This window comes from Macrotis lagotis, chromosome 2, assembly GCF_037893015.1.
Source record: "Macrotis lagotis isolate mMagLag1 chromosome 2, bilby.v1.9.chrom.fasta, whole genome shotgun sequence".
NCBI classification, from domain to species: domain Eukaryota; kingdom Metazoa; phylum Chordata; class Mammalia; order Peramelemorphia; family Peramelidae; genus Macrotis; species Macrotis lagotis.
The window spans coordinates 140,933,533-140,953,526 of NC_133659.1; the positions used below are offsets into that span (position 1 = coordinate 140,933,533).

General features: G+C 31.6%; 1 protein-coding gene across 1 annotated transcript in view; it reads right to left on the reverse strand.

Annotated features, from left to right (window-relative positions):
- FMN2 (formin 2) overlaps window positions 1-19,994 on the reverse strand; it is a 463,537-nt gene that overhangs the window by 82,564 nt on the left and 360,979 nt on the right. Inside the window, exon 15 of the mRNA XM_074222920.1 lies at window positions 15,678-15,729. Within this exon, the coding sequence (XP_074079021.1) occupies window positions 15,678-15,729 (52 nt within the window). The remainder of the gene's footprint in view (window positions 1-15,677; window positions 15,730-19,994) is intronic.

Genomic DNA, 19,994 nt, shown 5'->3' on the forward strand with positions numbered 1-19,994 from the left:
ACTGAATTTTTCCTTAAGAAAATAAAATATTTTTAAAAGTGATTAAAAGACAAAAATTAAATTAAAAGACAAAATGACATTGAACATTGTAGAAATTATAATGTCAACTTGCCTCTAAAGAAAAGAGAACATATATTTCTTTCCCTTATTTGCAGATGTCTATGATTTTGGAAAAGAATATATATATATATATATATATATATATATATATATATATACTTTCAATTTCAAGTGATGTTAGTTTTGTTGTTCTGTTTTTAATTCTTGGTTACACTTGGATTGGAGAGCAGCAAGGGGACATATGAGAATGATTGTGAGGCAAAAATAAAATATATTAACAATTTTTAAAAGCTCCTTGCATAGCTCTTATTCATTAATATATCATTATTTCATGTTGTAAAACAAAAAAAAAATAAACAGCCTTCTATTAACCACTAATTCAAAATAAGTTTGCAAGACTTTAACAATATCTCTAATATTTTATTCCCCCCCTCAATATTTAAACAAAATAGTTTTTCAAAGCTGCTCAGCTCTCTAATTCTTGGTATTATCTCAGTAGGTATAAATTTCCTTCTAGTTTTGTGAAAGGGTAATATAAAGTAGAAGACCATCCCCATCCTGTACCGGTTCTTCCTAGTAGGTCAATTTCCCTCAGTTGGGTCACAAGATTAAAGGGTTATTTTTGATCATGGATATAGGGCAAAAACTCTAAGATCTAGAGATGAATAATGTGTCCTGGAATGAGAAGATGGATTTCTATTTCTTAATGGGGTCAAACTGTTATAATATATCAATGATTCTTGATAGAGTTTACAATAAAGCAATTTCTTTATCTTTAGAATTATAGGTGATACATTGTTTTGGGTCTTAAATAGAAAAAATTATGATTATGAATATGTTACACCTAATTTGATCACAACCTGGTGACTATAGTTTCAGTCAGGTCACTTTGAGTGTTTATTTTGACCTCTGAGTCTTCTTGTCCTTTCTAGTAAAACATGTATCATATATCATTCTACTGGCTTTCTTTCAGGGGTGCCTTTTCTACAAGGAAAAAAAATGATCAAGTAGAGAAACTTGGGAGATCCATTAGCTTCTCTATTGGTAAAGGTAGGAAGAAAGATACCTTTCTGCTGAGTGTAGAAGCCTTTTTCTCCCCTTCTCTATTTGCTAAGAAGTAAAAAGTCCTTGTGGCTTCATGTTCAGGCAATTAGGCCCCCTTGGCCAAAGAAAGAAATGTACCAAACTATGATTAATTGTATATGTAATATACATATGATTAAGGTTTGTACAGATTCTCTCTACTGTAGTTGTTGAGTATTTGAAAGGGATCAAAATCCAAATTATTCTTGAGGAAAGGGTAACAAAACTGTGCTCTTTGTGAATGAGGTCTATGGTTACTTTCTTATGACTTGTTCACTTCTATTATGAATAAATTTTTTTATGATTCAGTTTTTTTATGATTCAATCCATTGGGGTTGATAATAGTTATTGAGGCAGCTAGATGGCATAGTGAATAGAACATTGGTCCTTGAATCAGTAAGACCTAGTTCAAAGAGGGTCTCAGATACTTTATGACACTGGATACATTATTAAACCTATGTTATAGTTTTCTCTTTCTCTCATACTTTGTTAAAAAGGATGCTTCCTTAGATAGGGGAACAGAATTATTGTGGAGGAGAAGGAAAATTATTGTGCTGATTAAAAATATATGCATAATTTAAGAAATCTTTCTTATTATTGTCTCTCTTTTTGATTAAAGCAATAAGCATTTATTAACCACCTATTAACACAAAAATTATTGAAGAGTTGTTAACTCTAAACTTTATTGTTCCTAATGTATTAATGAAATAGTATTTTAAGATGGCTCAAATGTCTAATCCTTAACAGTATCACAATAAGAAGCTCATACACTTTAGTTGCTTGAATGAAGAAGATTAGAAGAAGGCTACTTATCCCTGTCCCAACTACGGTTTCATAAAATAGTCATTGCCTCAGTTTCCTAGCATGTAGAATGGGGATAATAATAGCAATTAATTACCTGAGTTGCTATGTAGATAAAATAAAGCACTCGGGAAACCTTTAACTGTTATATAAATGCTAGATATAAATTTTATTATTATAATAGAGACATAACTTGAATATATAGAACGCTAACATTTCACTGGGGCTTCAAAATCTAGATGAAAATAAAAAAAATCAAAGAAAATATCAATTATCTATATAGCTTTTCTGGGTCTAGGGTAAAATACCAAGTTTTTCTGTTTTGGTATCATAATTATATTTGAGTACTTAAACAATATTCTAGAGAACTAAAAAATGTGCATCTAAAATTTTATTATTTATATGAATTTTTTATCCATAAAATTTAATGGAATTTTACTCTTAGGAAAATATTCACACCATTTTCTTCTGTTGTATTTGTCCCTTCCTTTCTTTTGGGTATGAATACACAAAAGGAGATATTCACATACATATATAAATATATACATATATAAAAATATACAAATATAAAAAATAAAACTATATGCTTATTCATATATCAAATATGCAAATTATACATATGTTCTATATAAAATTATGAATTTTATATAAAGCAATTATAGATATTTATATTTTATATAAATATATATTATATATATATTTATATGTATTTGCATTGATCTTGTAATTTCATTGGCATAGGAAAACTCACAGAGAGGAAACTTGCAGACTGATACCAGAGAGCTGCCTAGAGTATTGAAAAGTTAAATAGTTTGCCAAAGTCAAATGGTCAGTACCTGTCAGAGAAAGGATTTGAAATATTTCTTGAATGTTGAGTATAAATTTTGATGGATTCTATCATTCCAATATAGTCCTGAAAAAAGTTCATTTCTTTTTTTTAATTTTTAAAGATTTTATTTGAGTTTTGAGTTTTACAAGTTTTCTCCCAATCTTACTTCCCCCCCCCCCACAGAAAGCAATCTGTCAGTCTTTATTTTGTTTCCATGTTGTACATTGATCCAAATTGAGTGTGATAAGAGAGAAATCACATCCTTAAGGAAGAAACAAAAAGTATAAGTGATAACAAGATCAGACAATAAGATATCTGTTTTTTTTTCTAAATTAAAGGGAATAGTCCTTGAAATTTGTTCAAACTCCATGGCTCTTTATCTGGATACAGATGGTATTCTCCATTACAGACAGTCAAAGCTCAGCCTAGTTAAGTATGTAAAGGGTAATAAAATGAAATACATGGAAATCTACAAAATGAATAAAATACAAATTCATTATCAGGCTTTCTGATAAAGTAGATTTTAAATAATTGAAATATTTTCTGTTGAACTTGAAAGTATGTGAACAATCTATTCTACTGGAATTTTATTAGAGAAGCTGAACTGGCTAAGTATTAAATTTTTTTTTTGTTATTTTCTTGATAAAGATACTGGAGGATCATTGCTTTCTCTTGCTCATTTTACAGTTCAGCAAACTGAGACAAACAGGGGTAAATGACAGGACTAGGATTGAACATTTTGTTATAAATGAAACCAAAGGGCAAAAGGAATTTGCAGCTAAATGGTAGAATGGTTTACAAGTTCTTTTGGGAAAAACACATAAAGTAATTGATGGAAATGGTTTTAACATTCACCCAAAGACAAGAAACAAAATTTCATGGAACATCTGGGCAGCTCATGTCAGAGTGTTCATACTAGCTATTATTAATATTTGTTTTATAAAGTACTTTGTGTGCCAACATGGGTTGCAGAGGTTGTGAAGGAAGAAAAATTCTACAAAATACTTGATAAGATCCTCCAAGTTAAGTTTACATATTTTTAAATACTCAATGATTTTAAAAGTTGGCATTAGAGAGGATGGTGAAAAATATTTTAAAAGAATGAATCATAAAAATAAATAAGAGTTCAAAGACTTACAGGAGCTTTATAACACACACACACATATTAAGCTTTCTTAAATAAGACAATAGGGAAGAGTTGTGTAAGGTGACTACATAATAACATCACAAAAAAAACTGATTATATTCTTGTTTTTGTTCAGCTGTACTGCTTCTTTGCTGTATTTACTATACTCCTTTACTGTGTTTTTTTTAAAAGATACTAGAATAGTTTGCAGTTTCCTTTTCCAGTGAATTAAGGCAAACAAAGGTTAAGTGACTTGCCTAAGGCTCACATAGTTTACTAGTATTCAGTGGACTGGATTTTAACTTAGGTCTTCCTGACTCCAGGTCTAGTACTCTTAACTACTGAACTATCTAGCTTTCTTGTGATTAGGTTCTAAAGGATAAGAAATAACTGAATTCAATTTTAGGAATTAATTTTGAAATAGTTATTTCTGTCCATTGCACAAAGCACTAACTTGTTAAAGTAAAAACTAAAAACAAAGAAAAAGCCCATGTAGAAGAGAAAAAATAAGATAAAACATGCAAAAGAATCAACTCCAACCTGACTTCCTGATGTAGAAAAATAGTCAACAATGTTTTTTAAGTAAATTAAATTTAACATGTAAGTCATTGGTGTAATGAGGAAACTCAAAAATTCTAACAATCTCTTTACTATAAAAATTTGCTCTTTACTTGACAAATGAATGATAGGTTAATCAATAGCAACATTGGTTTATAATATAGTTTTTGAAATAAAGTCTTATGGAGAAGGGTGGTAGAAGGTTATGAGCAGTTTGGTGTTTGCTCATTTACTAACTCTTCGTGACTGACTCTGTGGTCCAAACTGTCCATGGCATTTTCTTGGCAAAGATAGTGGAGTGACTTAGCATTTTTTTTCTGTAGTAATTAAGGCAAATGGGGTAACTTGCCCAGGGTCACATAGCTATTAAGTGTCTGAGGCCAGATTTGAACTTAGGTCTTTCTGACTCCATCCATTTTAACATCTAAGTGCCTTTATGAGCAATATAACCATATGAAACAATGAGAAGCAGTAGAGAGAAAAAAAAACAATTTTTAAATCTGGCAAAAGAACTAATGAAGCTAAGTCATTCCAAGGGCATTTATGGATGAAATTAGAACAAGGACCAGCAAGAGACAAAAAGAAGAAAATATCTGTCAACATTTCTATAACTTATGACAAAGGAGCTACCACATTTGGATGCTATCATGATAGTTCCAATGTGCTGAATGAGTTACGAGAAATGGAATTTACAAAAAAAAAGTTGAGAAGTATAGCTAGTCTAGATTAATTACACACAGAAGCCTGTACTAGAGGAGACAATTCTGAAGTTATTGGAGGACTGATCTTCAAAATATCTGAAAAAGGGGAGGTTGCTAAAGGCTTAAAAAATATCTTAGGTGAGTAACAAGTGAATGAGAAAGTATCATTAAGTACCAGTCTATGCCAATTTTTCTACTGTTGCAAAACCTATATGAAAACAATCAACCTGAATAAAGAACAAGCTGAAGAAGAAAATACATAGTCTTGTTTTGTTTTTTACAAATAATATCTTATATTGGAAACTACCTCTGCATGAAACTGGAAAAAAAGAAAAGAAAAAATCAATAGCAAATGAAACCTCAGAAAAGCACAAAACATAATAGAAATAAAATATATTTTGAATGTGGAAAGAGATGATTACCCATTTCTAAATGAGAATCAAATTACCTTAAGAAAAGTGTTCTCTCTAGACCTGTCTCCTTTGTAGTGTTTTGTTCTGTTTAAATAAATTTTTTCATTAATTCCTTCATCTTGCCTTTGTTAAATGCAGCAGAACTATGAACTGCCTGAAGGAAATCAAAATCAGTTTAAAAAAAGATTACTGAAAACATTTTAAAAAGAAGAGGAAAAAAAAGGAGCCCACCATTGTGAGCAGATGTTAGCCCATTCTCACCAGATGTTACCATTCCTGAGACTCCCTGACTTTCTCTATAGACTTGAGGATGTTATGCAAAATATCTTATGTAACAGCTTCTTGAAGCTATGCCTCCCATGACATTACCTCCCTGTTAAAATGTTTATAACCTTGTTCCCCTCTGCCCTCTCTTGGGTGCTCCAGAAAGTTGTATGGTATTCTGAATTGTAATTCCCATGCCTTCATTAAAGAACCAAGCTTTTGCTTCTTTGAAGTCTTCTTTAGTTCAGATTGAAACACTAAGTTTAATTACAAAATAATGATTTTCTCCCATGTAAAAGTCTCATTTTTCAAGTTTTCAAAAAAAGCATAATTCAATTAGTAAATATTTCCTCAATTGATCAATTCTACTTAACTATATATATGCATATTATATATATATATATATATATATATATTGAATTAAATAGGATGGAGAAGAATGTCTTCTGCCTCTTGTTCCTTTGCATGATGATTTCTCACCAAAATACTATGAATTTGATATAGTTTTCCCATCGATATGGTACAATTCATAGAGCACTAGGAGTTCAGATCTATCCTCGGGCACTTACTATTGACTGTGTGACCATGGGATAAGTCTCTTAACCTTTGTCTATATCAGTTTCCTCATCTACAATATGCGAATAATAATAATTACATCCCAGGGTTAATGTAAGAATCAAATGAGATAATATTTGTAAAATAATTCATAAACGATAAATCATATAAATACCTTCTATTATCACGATTAATTTCATATATAATGAACATTATATTTATATAACTCAATGACTTTGCATTGTAGGGAAAAATAATTTTTTTATGTTTAGCAAAAGCATTTCCAAGAGACTGATAGTAGAGACCCTAACCACAAAAGGGATATGTTTCTATTTTCAGAATGAGGCCTTTTAAGGTATAAACAAAAAGTGTTGGCTATATATGTTGAATCCTTCTCAATTTTCAGCCAAAACAGGAAAGAGGAATACCAAAATACCAGAATGTTTGGTGAAACCAGTAGTTCTTGTAAAGTTTACAGCTTAAAACCCATGAACATAGATGTTTCAGGGTAGGTCATACTTTCAGAGGATTCTCTTCATCTGTGACATATCCCTTGAGAAATACCCCAAAAGACTGGTTGCTTCCTATTAGCAATCAATAAATTTTAGGATAAATTCAAGGATATATTCAAAGAACAAATGTATTCAATAAAGTGTGTCAAAAATTACTTGAGTAGTATAAATGAAATTTTCTTTCCTCCTCCTCCTCTCTCTTCCTCTTTCTCCTCTCCTCCCCCCTCCTCCTTTTTCCTCTTTCTCTCTGGTCTGTCTTTCTCTCTTCTCTGCCTGTCTCTGCCTCTGCCTCTGCCTCTGTCTCTGTCTCTCTCTGTTTCTCTCTCTGTCTCTCTGTCTCTCTCTATCTCTTTCTCTGTCTCTCTCTGCCTCTCTGTGTCTCTGTCTCTCTCTCTCCCACTTCCACTCTCTCACTTCTCCCCCCCCTATTGTAAGTAATATAGTAACTATTGAAATGCTCCATTCCCCCAAGACAGATAACTAGATAACTTATATTTTAGCAGAGTCTGAAGTATTTAGCTATAAAGTTCTAATTACAAAGTAACACATTCTATTTGTTATACTTTATCAATATTAGTAAAGGAATGATGTCATTGTTTAGAGTTTTGCAAAGACATTCCATGTCACTTCAGTGTTAATACCAAGCTGGAGCCTTCCTTGTCTGCCTGCATAAGCTAGATAAACACAGACCTGTATGCTTTCTTCTCATCTCAGGATACTTACTCAGAGAGATCCTGGAAAATATGCCTATTGTGAGCTAAACATTTCACTTTTCATTTTATCCATGTGCCAGAAATCCATTCCTTGGATAAACACTTTACAAACTGACACTCTAAAAGTCACTAAACATGATAAAGAGAGTGTACATCATTTCAGGACTGATTAAATATTTTCTCTCCCATGACAAATGAACAGTTACAAACTATATGGAGCCTTTGGAACCAGCATTCCATTTTTGTCTTTATTTTGTATGAAAGATTAATTTTCCATTTCAACTCATCAGTTATGCAATACTAGATTTGGTAAAATACCACTCATGGAATTCTGTATGAATATTATTTATTTTTAAAACTACATAGAATAATGTTTTGTTTTGGCATTATGTCATAAATGTGCTTTCTTAGACACCACCTATGCCTTTGTAATGTTTTGTTAGTGAACAGTTCCTAAATTTCTCATTTATTAGTGCTAACACCATCCTCAAATTTCCTCATAGTTATGTATCTGTGTACCCTAAAAGAATGACAGCTTCTTGAGGTCAAGAAGTTTTATTTTTATCTTTTTATATCCAATGCATAGCACTAAGTCCTGCCCATGGTAGGTGTTTGGTGGATATCGAAATTTCTTTTTTTCTATAATCAGAAATAATTTGGGGAAAAGAGAACAGATATTTAACCTAGATGTCCATCAAATTAATAGTGCAATTAGGCAAATTTGGTAGATTTAAAATATATGCAGGCTAATCTTAACCACTGAGAAAAATTCTATTAAGAAAATGCAAATTAATTTCATGAGATTCTTTGCAACTATCCCACTAACTTTGTACTATTTATTTTTTACTATTCATACAGTTTACTCACACATGAACCAATAATAAAAAAGGATTTGAATATATTACTGTACATTACCTGGGATTACCTTTTTAATATCTTATAACATTTCAGCATAAAACACTTAAACTTATTTAGATGAGAAGTCAATATATTTGAGTGGGTATTTTGGTAATTATTACTTTAATTCCTAGGTGAAATCACAAATTGATATACTATGTGGAAAAGAAATGGTGAGAGAAACACACAATAACAGAATATAACAGAATGGGAGGAAGAGATGGGAAAGGGGATAGTGGGAAGAAAGGACAAGTCTTCCTTGCATATAAGTAACTTCTTGTTTTTCTGGTCTTTTACAGATGTTTTAAATCTATTTCCCTGATTAATCCCATTTCACAGATGCTAATAAAGAACACAACATAAAGTTTCAAAATCTCACTGCAATAATGTTGTTAATTTATTACACTTTTTAAATGGAATTTTGTTTCCTAATGACTCTAATAACATCATGTTTATGTAGAATCAACTAATGATATATGTAGCAGATTCTTGTACCTTGAATTCTCAGAATGTTTTTCCTATGTGAAGCTCCATTGTTTTAAAAAAATGCATTTAACCAATGGAAAATGACTTATATGTACAAAACCATTTACAGTAGCTATTTTTTGGAAGTTAAAAAAGAAATTGAAGGTATTGCTATGAAATGTTATTGTGTTATAAAAAAATGATGAACACGACAGATTCAGAAAAACCTGGGGAGACTTAGATGAACTAATGCAAGTGTACTAAGCAGACACAGGAGGCTATTATTTACACAGTGACATCAACATTATAATCATGATCAACTGTGAAACATTTTACTATTTTGATCAAGACAATAATCCAAGATAATTTCAAAGGACCCAAGATAAAAAATTCTAGTCATCTCCATAAGAGAGATTTGATGAACTCTAAGTTTATATTGAAGATATTTTTCCACTTTCCTAAAGCTTCTTTCTTTTTTTTTTTGATGCCTTTGTTGTTTTGTGACATGGCTAATATGAATAAATATTTTGCATAACTTCACATGTATAATTGATATCATATTTCTTCTCTTCTAGAGAGATGGGGTGGGGTAGAGGAGGGAGAAAATTTGCAATATAATTTTTAATTGAATACCAATAAATAAATAAATAACGGGGGGAAAAGAAGAACAAAATCTTTAAGTGGCAAAGCTAGTTGCTTTGTTTAAATGTCTGGGCTTCTATTATCATTATTGCAATTATGAAATGCCACCTAAATTTAAGAAATAATTCAATAATTTTAAAATCTAACTTGAAATTTACTACTTTCTAGAAAGTCTACACTATCACCCAATGTAAATAAATAAATGAATAGATAAATAAATAGATGAATATATAAATAAATGAATAAATAAATAAATAATTCCTTTCTCTAACCACCCAAAAAATGGTCTAGTTACTCCTACTTGACTGCTTCCTTTGGTAGAGAGTTCATTAATTTGTTGGGAATGAAACACTTTCTTTGATAGCTCTAATTATTAATTATAAGGGTACCCTTTACATTGAGACAAGAAGTTTTGCCTACATCTTCCACCTACAGGTGTTAATTCTGCTTTCTGGAATTATAATGATAATAAAAAATACCCTAAATACAAACAGTCTTCATTGCCTAGATATCCCGGTGGGACCTTTTATATTTTTCAGGATAAACATACTGAATTCCTTCCAGTTTTCTTATGTAACAAATTTTCTGTTCCATTGACAACTCGAGGTGTTTAAAACATTTTCCAATTTAACTAATGTTATTAATATGTTGCTCAGAATTAAACAGGAAACCTATATTGGCAGATAGTCTAACAGGACCATTACATACTTTGATTGTGACCCTGGTAACTATAGTGATGTAGAACAAGATGAAATTAGCATGCTGATTTGGTATTTAAATTGCCATTCACTAATGTCCTTATTTTCTTTTTTACATAATAGAAAGTAATTCACAAATGTTGAGCTTGAAGAAAACTCAAGGTGTCATCTCCATACTTCCCATTTTACAAGTGAGGAAAGCAAAGCCCAGACTAGTCAAATGGAATGTCCAATGTCACACAGGAAGAAATTGTCTCTGACATGAATTGCTTTAGGATTTTCTCTTTAAACCTGTATTTGTATATCCACCCTCAGGGTTCAAATTTTGACCACTTAAACACTCTGAGCCTCAGTTTCCTTATCTATAAAATGATTTATTACAATAGTCCTTTGTATAGTCTTCGTGCACCAAGTCTCCCCCTACTCTAATCCATCATCCACACAAAGGTCACTATGATCTTTAAAACACAAGCCTGGTCATTTTAGCACCATTCCTCCCCACTCAACAACTCCAGTGAATCTCTACTGCCTTAGGATGAAACAAATAATTATCTGTCATTTAAAACCCTTTGAGCACTTCCTATCTGTGCAATCCTCCTTTAATTTATGCCTACACATTCTACCATCCAGATACACTGGTTTATTAGCAATTCTTTAACACAACATTTAATTCATGGGTTTGTGCCCTTGTCTTAGCTATTCCTCATTCATGGAATATTTTTCCTTCTCACCTCTTTCACTATGGAATCTAACCTGGATTCCAAAATTCTTTTAAGACTTAGCTCAAATTCTAACTTTTTCAGGGGGCAGTTCCTTATTAGTGCCTCTCCTGATATTTATCTCTATCTATCCTGCTTTAGTATATGTCTTTTACCTACTTAGTTATCTAAATGTTGTCTTCCTCATTAGAAAGTGAGGTCTTTGAGGTGGGAACTGTTTCAGCCTTTCTTTGTATTCCCTGAACTTAGCATAGTGTCTAATTCCTAGTATTAATAAATACTTTTGATAGATTAAATATTAATAACTTTTCTTCAAAAAATCCTTAATTTTTATCAGTGTAGGTTCATCTTCTACTAATGTATCCTCTTGCTTCCTAACCTTGCATCCTCTTTCCATTTCAGAAGATATTTCCTATGTGACAAAAAATTTCAGCATAGTGATCCAAATATTTTTATGATGAGCCTCTTCAAATTTAAGTCAGGTAGCCTGGCATATGATAGATAAATGGTGGTAAAAGTCTCTTTGGTTTTGTTAAACCTGCCAAAGCCTTACAATTACAATACAATATTTCAATTTATTTTTGACTTCCTGAATGAAGGCTATGCTACCTATCATATTATTCCATGACTATATGACAAATATGAATTTACAACTCTCATACTGATGGTCTTTCCTAAGAATTTTTAAACTTTAATTACAATATATGGAGTCTGCATATTCTTGTCCTCCAAACTTAGACATTTAATTCTTTTATCAATTTTTCTTTTATGAATGAGATCAAAGAAATTTAAGAAGTTACCTTGTCAAACCTCTGCTTGAAAAAGAATCCAGTCTACCAGATCTTCATTAAGTGACAATGTAGCCTTTGCTTGAGTACCTCTATTGAAAGGTAACTCACTTTCTCCTGAGACTTTGCTACTCTTTTGAAAAGCTCCAGTTGTCAGGACTTTATTTTTCTGACATGCATCTGGAATATAATTACAATTTTCAACCACTGCCCAGGTAGGACCAACCAGACTGATTTTTATACCTTTTCCAATAGCCTTTTGATAACACAATTCAACTATTATCTTTGTCCTAAGCTATACATTTTCTAGGTCAAATAATTCCAGTTCCCTTCATGGATTTTTAAATGGAATAATTATTCAGACCTTTGAAAACATCTAGTCATCTAGTTCTTTATGTTTCTCAGTTGATTAATCTTCTTAAATCACAACAATAAAAAGACTATAATAGTCCAGATATAGTTAAATAAAATTTTAAAACTTGAAGGAATATCTTATATTATATCTCTAAAGAATTCTTTTAAAATAATATATATTTAAGCTAATAGATTTTATAATCCTAAGTCCTTACAAGTATGATATAACTAAGATTTATTTGCTCTTCATGTACTATGAACTACATAAAATTATATTGCTAAAAGATTTCTTGTTACTATATTCTTCAGAAATACTTCCACAATGGGAAGGATAATAAAGCCTGTTTTCACTCAAAATGAATGGGTATTTCTTATGGAATGTATGCCTACATTCCATACCTACATTCCATTGGTACTCTTAATGACTAAGAATCAATTAAACTTCCTTGTGATCTATAAAACCTGGGTAGTCATTTTTACTTAGATTTCTTTTCCATTTTCATAAACATGCATTTTAGAGATAGAGGGGAAAAAGTCTGTTCTGACATGCAATTTTTTCTTCCTGATATAGTTACAGAAGTTCACTATAAAACTAATATACTTTTTCAGGTTAGCCTGAGAGGGAAGATGCTGAAACTCAAGTGCCTGCATATACTTCTGCTTTTCTGTTTCCCTATCTTATAGCAATTAGAACAGGTAGAGACATCTGATGGTGTCTATAGCAAAACCAGAGACACTAGGTCAAAGTTTTGTTTGGTGTCTTATGGGGCATCACAAGAGTTGAGCACCACAATCTCTAAAGAGAGAATGATTTCTTGATGTAATGTGCTCCTTGGAGAAAGGCAAGGAGAAGCACCAGTGAGTTATCCTGACAAAGCAGGTCTGATGGAAAGAGTATTGTTTATTCAACAATCTTTAAAATGTGCCTATTTTCTAAAGGGATTATAACCTCTGAGGTAGCGCTATGTAGCTCTGGGTCAATCACTACACATTTATGGGAAAGAGGGCCTCATTGCAAAAGCATAATTTCCCTGGTGACAATCCAAAATTCCTTTTCCTTCTGAAGTATGCTAATGGTTATTTCTGTATCTAGTTCACTGCATGTGAAGGCAATGAGCTAGAGAAAAGTTAATCCTAAATTTAGAGTCATCTCCCAGCACTGAATTCAGTCTATGTTAATGGAGAACCTTTAAATGGAAGAGCTTGGGGGGGCTATGATTTATACTACATTGATAAATTCTGCCCAGTTTCCAAATGAATTATGTTTTCCTGTAAACTAATTTAGAATTAATTCAATTTATATCTTGCTATAGTGAAAAGAAAATTGAAATTGCTCAGTAAATATATATATATATGTACATATATATGTTTGTATAGGTATATGTATGTATGTATGTATGTATATATATATATATATATATATATATATATATAGGCATAGCATTTGTATACACATACACACAGATATATATGTTTAGAACAAAGTTGCAGATGTAACCCCTGAAGATGTAAGATTCTTTAAGAAACAGTGAGGGCATTCGTATAATTGAACCTGAAAAATATGTGTCTGGATTTTCTAAAAGAGAAGAAAATTAGATTCTAGAAACAATAGACTATGGATGTCCAATCTTTTAGCTCTTCTAGGTTACTTCATCCAACAAAAACTTATCAAGAGTCACATATAGAATTTAATATGTTTATAACTACAATGTAATCCATATTACCAATGAACATAATAATAAAATGTAATACTGCTGCACGAATTGACTTGGACAAACCTGCAATAGATCAACAGATATTATCCCCATACAATTCAAACATTAATCATTAGATAGATAATTTGGGGACACCTGAAAAGGGAAATATGAGTTTAGAGTTCAGGATAAATTCATTGGGAAAATTCATGAAAAAAACTAATTTTAATTTTAAAAGCATCAAAATAATGGCAGGAAAATGGTCAAAGTGCCAGCATAGCACTTCTGATTTTGACAAGTCACTTTGAAAAATTCCTCAAGAAATCCTTGTGGACAAGAAGTGAGGGAACAGTCTGGATAATAGTAAAGTAAGAATTCATTGTAGCTAGTTGGACAACTTTAGTCAAAATTTCTTAGCTACATAATAGATTGACAACAACCAGAAATGCATCCATGCAAAGTAGAGGTTGTTTAACCTGCCAGGGATATTTTTTTAGGATTTTGGAAGGCAAATGGGGTTAAGTGGCTTGCCCAAGGCCACACAGCTAGGTAATTATTAAGTATTTGAGACTGGATTTGAACCCAGGTACTCCTGACTCCAGGACCAGTGCTTAATCCACTGTGCCACCTAGCCGCCCCATTGCCAGGGATATTTCAAAGAAGATTATGCATATAATAGAAGGTTGGACTGGGTAATTTCCAAAGGTCCTTCCAATTCTACGAATCTATGATTCTACTGCTGATTTTATAGAATTCTTAGAAATATACCATGCACTTCTCTCAACTAATATTCCAAGCTGAACAACTTTTGCTATTAACCAATCTTTCAATAAACAAAAATCTCCATATAATTGCCCCCATTCTATTTCTAGTCACCAGTTTACATAAAAGTTCATATATAATCATTTCTATAATATTGAGTATCCAAGATTGTTTTATGTTATCAATGAAGAAAAGATACTATGAATATTAGAATATATCAAATCAGAATGTTATTCCAAATTTGGTCAGTTTTCTGGATTAAGGAGATGAAAAGGAGGAATGCTTAAGGAACCAGGAAATGATAGATTTTCAAAATTTCTATCAACTCTAAATCAACTCAAAAAATCCTCCAGCTTCCTTGCATTATAATGCAATTTTGCCTGATTCCTTTCATATCTCTCTTTAACTTTGTAGAAAGCTTATGTTATTCCAACCTCTAAATTCTTTACTTACTTTTTAGTAATACTGTTTTCTGCAGTTTTCCTTTTTTCTTTTTATTTTTTCTAAACTTCTGCTCCAGCTTTGTAGCACTGAGCTAGATGCAATATGTTAATTAGATATGGTGATATTGGTTTTAGTAATTTTTATAATTCTAAATCTTAGATACTGGAGTGACTTATCATTTCTTTCTCCAGCTTGTTTTACAGATAAGGAAATCGAGGCAAACAGTCTCAAGTGGCTTCTTCCCCAAGGTCACAGAGCTAGTAAATATCTAAGGTCAGATTTGAACTCAAAAAGTCTCATCTTCCTGACTCCAGGTCCAACAGTTTATATACTGTATCATTTAGCTGTCCCTAGATACAACAATGATAACCTATATTCGTGTGACACAAAAAGATAAAAATCTACAGTAACAATGTGCATTATAATGCAGGACTATATTAGGTTAATTTTTAATTATTTAAAAATGACAATTGCTCTTAGTAGGTTACTTTGAATGAAATATGCTATGTCATGGACCCACTGGGTATGTCTGACAGCAAGCACTTTGCAAACCTGTTCTGAAGTGAGATATTTTACTGCAGCATAGTGAGTCTTCTCACCATTTATGAGCCGCTGTCAATGAATGCTCCTCAGCTTCTTGGTCAATTTTCGCTGAAAACATGGAAGGAAAAAAGATAGATAATATAAATGCTAAGTAAGTACCATATCTCAAGGAGAATATGATATAATCTTTGTAAAATTATTATATAGTAGCATCTAATGGCATAACTAACTATAAATCTAATTTTCATTGAACTATAAATAGCTTCAAATAAAACATCCTAAAGATAGTTTCAACTACTATAATCTCCTTTAATACTTTAATCATCTGTGATTTAAATGGTGTGTATACTTTGTCAACCAATACAAATCACCACTATAGTTTGATTGAAATGTTACCAGATATTTTGTGGCCAAAAAAAACTCCAAAACATCAAGGTCTATCTGATAATGACCTTCTCTAACTTAGCCACTGTGCTTTCTGGACAATTGCCACATAGAATTCTTAGCTAGGCCAATACTCTAACTTAGTGGAATATCTGAGAGCTTAGGTTCTATGGGCACTGATTTTCATAGATTTTGAGAGCTAGGGTCATCTCCATTTCATGTGGAGGCACTCGAATAGGACTTGAGTAATGAATATATAAAAATAATAGAAACAATAATTAAAATTTATGATTTGGATCTCTAAATTAGGTATTCAATGCTGCAAGACATAGGTTTCATGTCTGAAGTCACTTCTGGGATCTTTAAAAGCAACTCCTAGGACTGATAGGGTGATAGCTTCAGAAGATAATTCTAAGGGCCACAAAGAAGCAAAATACAAATCTGAATATGATATAGAAATAAGATGTAATTGTCATATTGGAGCACTGTTTATTTAATAATAAAATAGGGCTACATATAAGACAAGAACATGGTTTTTAGATATTTTTTTATTTAAGGCAATAGGGTTAAGTGACATGTCCATGTTTACACAGCTAGGTAATTATTAAGTGTCTGAGGCTGGATTTGAACTCAGATACTCCTGACTTCAGGGCCAATGCTCTATCCATCCACTGCACCACCTAGCTGCCCCTGGTTTTTAGATAATTTTTTAAGAGAATTATAGAATAAGATTTAGAAGGGATTTAGGAAGTCATATAATCCAGCCTTTAACCAAGTGAACACAGTCTACATTATTCCCAAAGAACAGCAATCTAGCCTGTCTTCAAACCATCCAATCATAGGGAACTAAACTTTGAGAAAATGAATTCCATTTTTGTGGGCGATAGCATTATTTGTTATGAATATATCTATTCTATTAATTAGTGAATACATACATATTATATTTACACATACATAATTTCATATTTTGCTTTTTAACAGTAAACTAAAACAGCCGAATTTCCATCAAATTTGAAAAAAAATAATTCTGCTTTGATTGAAGATATTATGTCATATATATAATTGGAAAAAGTTGTATGACCTAATTTAGACATCATTAAAGAATTATAAATCACTAAAGTTCACAAACTCAGATATTATAACTCCAGAAGTATACAAAAGAACATCAAGATTCACCACAAATGAAAATTTAAAAAATAGACATTTCATTCCCATATACCACTCATTTGAAGATGGTTGAAAATACATTAACATTTTTAAATTATCTCAGAAGTTAGTTATAAGGATATACTTCATACATTATAAGAATCAAAAGCAAAAGGTACAGTGTCAACAGGCAAGGAAAATATTCACAAAGAAGTTTATTTTTTGGTCTGAATATTTCTTTTGGAACCTAATGTTATTGCATTTATATTTGGAGGAATGAAGAAATAGAGATGATAAAAGTAATAAAATAATAAAAACAAAATTAATAAAATTATAATATAAAAACCTAAATTTTAGACAAGCAAAGAGAAACATTTTACTTGTGACTTTTTCTTAAGTGTCTCCATCACTACTTAAAACACAAAAGTACAGCTTGGACTGGTTAGTGTTTTACAGCCCCAAGACAGTGGTTTTCAAATGTCTGTACAGTATCTGTAAAGTCATAACTGAGTGTCATACTCCTACTATTTGCCAGGATTGCTAAAATTTGACAGGATCATTTGAACTGGCGGCAGAGCTCCCCCCCCTCCAAACCCCTACACACTTTGCACATTAGATAGTTTACATTTGTCTAGAGGTTGATTATTTACCATATTAAAAATGGGACAAATGGTCCCTGATTTATTCTTTGAACAAGTTTCAGCATGAACACCCTGCACCATAAAAATTTGCTCTGGGTTGCCAGGCATAAAGTAAGATTTCCATCTAAAAGCAATTCTATAAATACAAAAAGGTTGCTTAAATGCATGTACACATAATCAAAACAATCCTAGACTATTTTCAGGTTGTCCTTTCAAATTTAGCTTACAAAATCAGAAATTTAGACTTAGACTGGAGAAAGATAATATGATAATTAAAAAAAGATTTTTTTGAAAGAAACCATTGTACTGAGGTTCATATCAACAAGTTTAGCTTTACTTCCTTAGTATATGGTGCAAACTTTTTTCAAATATATATTAATTGAATACAAAGAGATGGAATACTATTAACATTGAATTTTCTAAATGGTTTCATAAAAGACAGATAAAACATTCAAACAGTCCTCTAAATTGTGATAAGCAAGCTGAAATGAGTATCAATTCATTTCACTTAAATTTTTTTTTAAAAAAGTGACTATGTGAGAACTCTATAAAGATTTGTTTTAATATGAAAGCTGAAGAATCAGCTCTTGCCTCATTCTATGGACAAGTTTGGTGTCAAGGCACAGTACCCAGTATATAATTTTTGTATTGCAAAGTAACAATGGTTACTAACAAGGAGCTGATATGCACCATTTTACTGAACTTAAATCCATATTCCTCCCAGCATTCTTCCCAGCATGCCATAGGACTCAATATTGTAATATATTTTTACCCAATACTTCTACATGGTTAGGAAACCAGGGGTATTTCTATGCTTAAATGGTAATTGGTCTTAATAAGGAGCCAAATCAAAGATCAAAGAAACCACATTATGGTTCACAATTTCAATTTTTAAAAATGAGTCAACAGTTCAATGAACCAAATAGATTTTTTTGGTCTCCTTTCTATGACAGTTTTACAGGAAAACCTTAGTGAGTTGGATTCCAGATCATGCTAAAGGGAAATGGTCATGCCATTTACCAACAAGGCATTTATGTCTACTATTCAAATTTCAATTACTGTAACCCTTCTTCAGGTAATTTTATTGCTAAGTTATCAATGAAAGTGATTTGGAGGAGATGGGGTGGGGTTGAGGAGATATAATTGATTTTAGCCTTAAGCTACTTTTGATATTTAATAAAGATTCAACCAACAATGCTAGTTAAATTACTTTAGGGAATGAAATTGAAGACAGATGCAAATAACACTCATAAATGGTTACACATATACATACCTGTGATTCTGCCAATTAATTAATTTTTATTTTATTTTATTTAACAAATGTCACAACTCAGAAGGTCTAGACAAGAAGTATCAAACCTGAGTCCTGGAAGCAACAGGGTTTTGCCTGAAAAATTACCCAATGTGACTGGAACCAGATTAAAATGTAATTGGGAAATATTTAATAAAATAAAATACCATAAAACATAATGTTAGTTTGCGGTTTCCTAAATCAATTTGTGGTCCTTGGAAATCTGTTTCTATTTGCACTTGAGACTACTAGTCTAAGCCACATTCAATACCTAGTGCATATCTTTTCTTTTGATTTTATAATATTGATAAGTCTTTAAATATTAATAAAGCCTTTTGGTGGTCCCTGTGTACCTTTTCAGATTCCCTGTATTTTACTTGCTTCCATCTGCTCCTTACTGCAGTTGTACTGATTTATTTTCAATTCTTGGAACACAATACTCCATTTACCATCACTAAACCTTTATTCTTTCTCCTGCCCATGCCTAGAATGCTTTGCCTTACTTTAAGAAGACTCAGCTCAAATCCAAGAGGCCTTTGCCAGTAATTCCAATTTCTAGTGCTAGCACCTCTAATATTACCATCTTACCTATTATATAAACATATTTTATATACCCAGTTATTTACATATTATCTGCCCCATTGCAATGTGATCTCCTTAAGGATAGGGACTATTTTCATCTTTTTTTTTTATCACAAGCAGTCAGAGCAGTGACTGGAACATTAGCCAGACTTCAATGGTTTTCATTGATTGTTGTCTTTTTTGCAAATTCCAAAGATAATGTTTACCGGGGAATATTTATTTTATTTCATTTTATTTATTTTCATTCATATACATATAAATATTTTTAAGTAACAAAATTTTCTTCCATCCTCACTTCCTACCCCCTCCCCTCAGTGGCATGCAGTCAG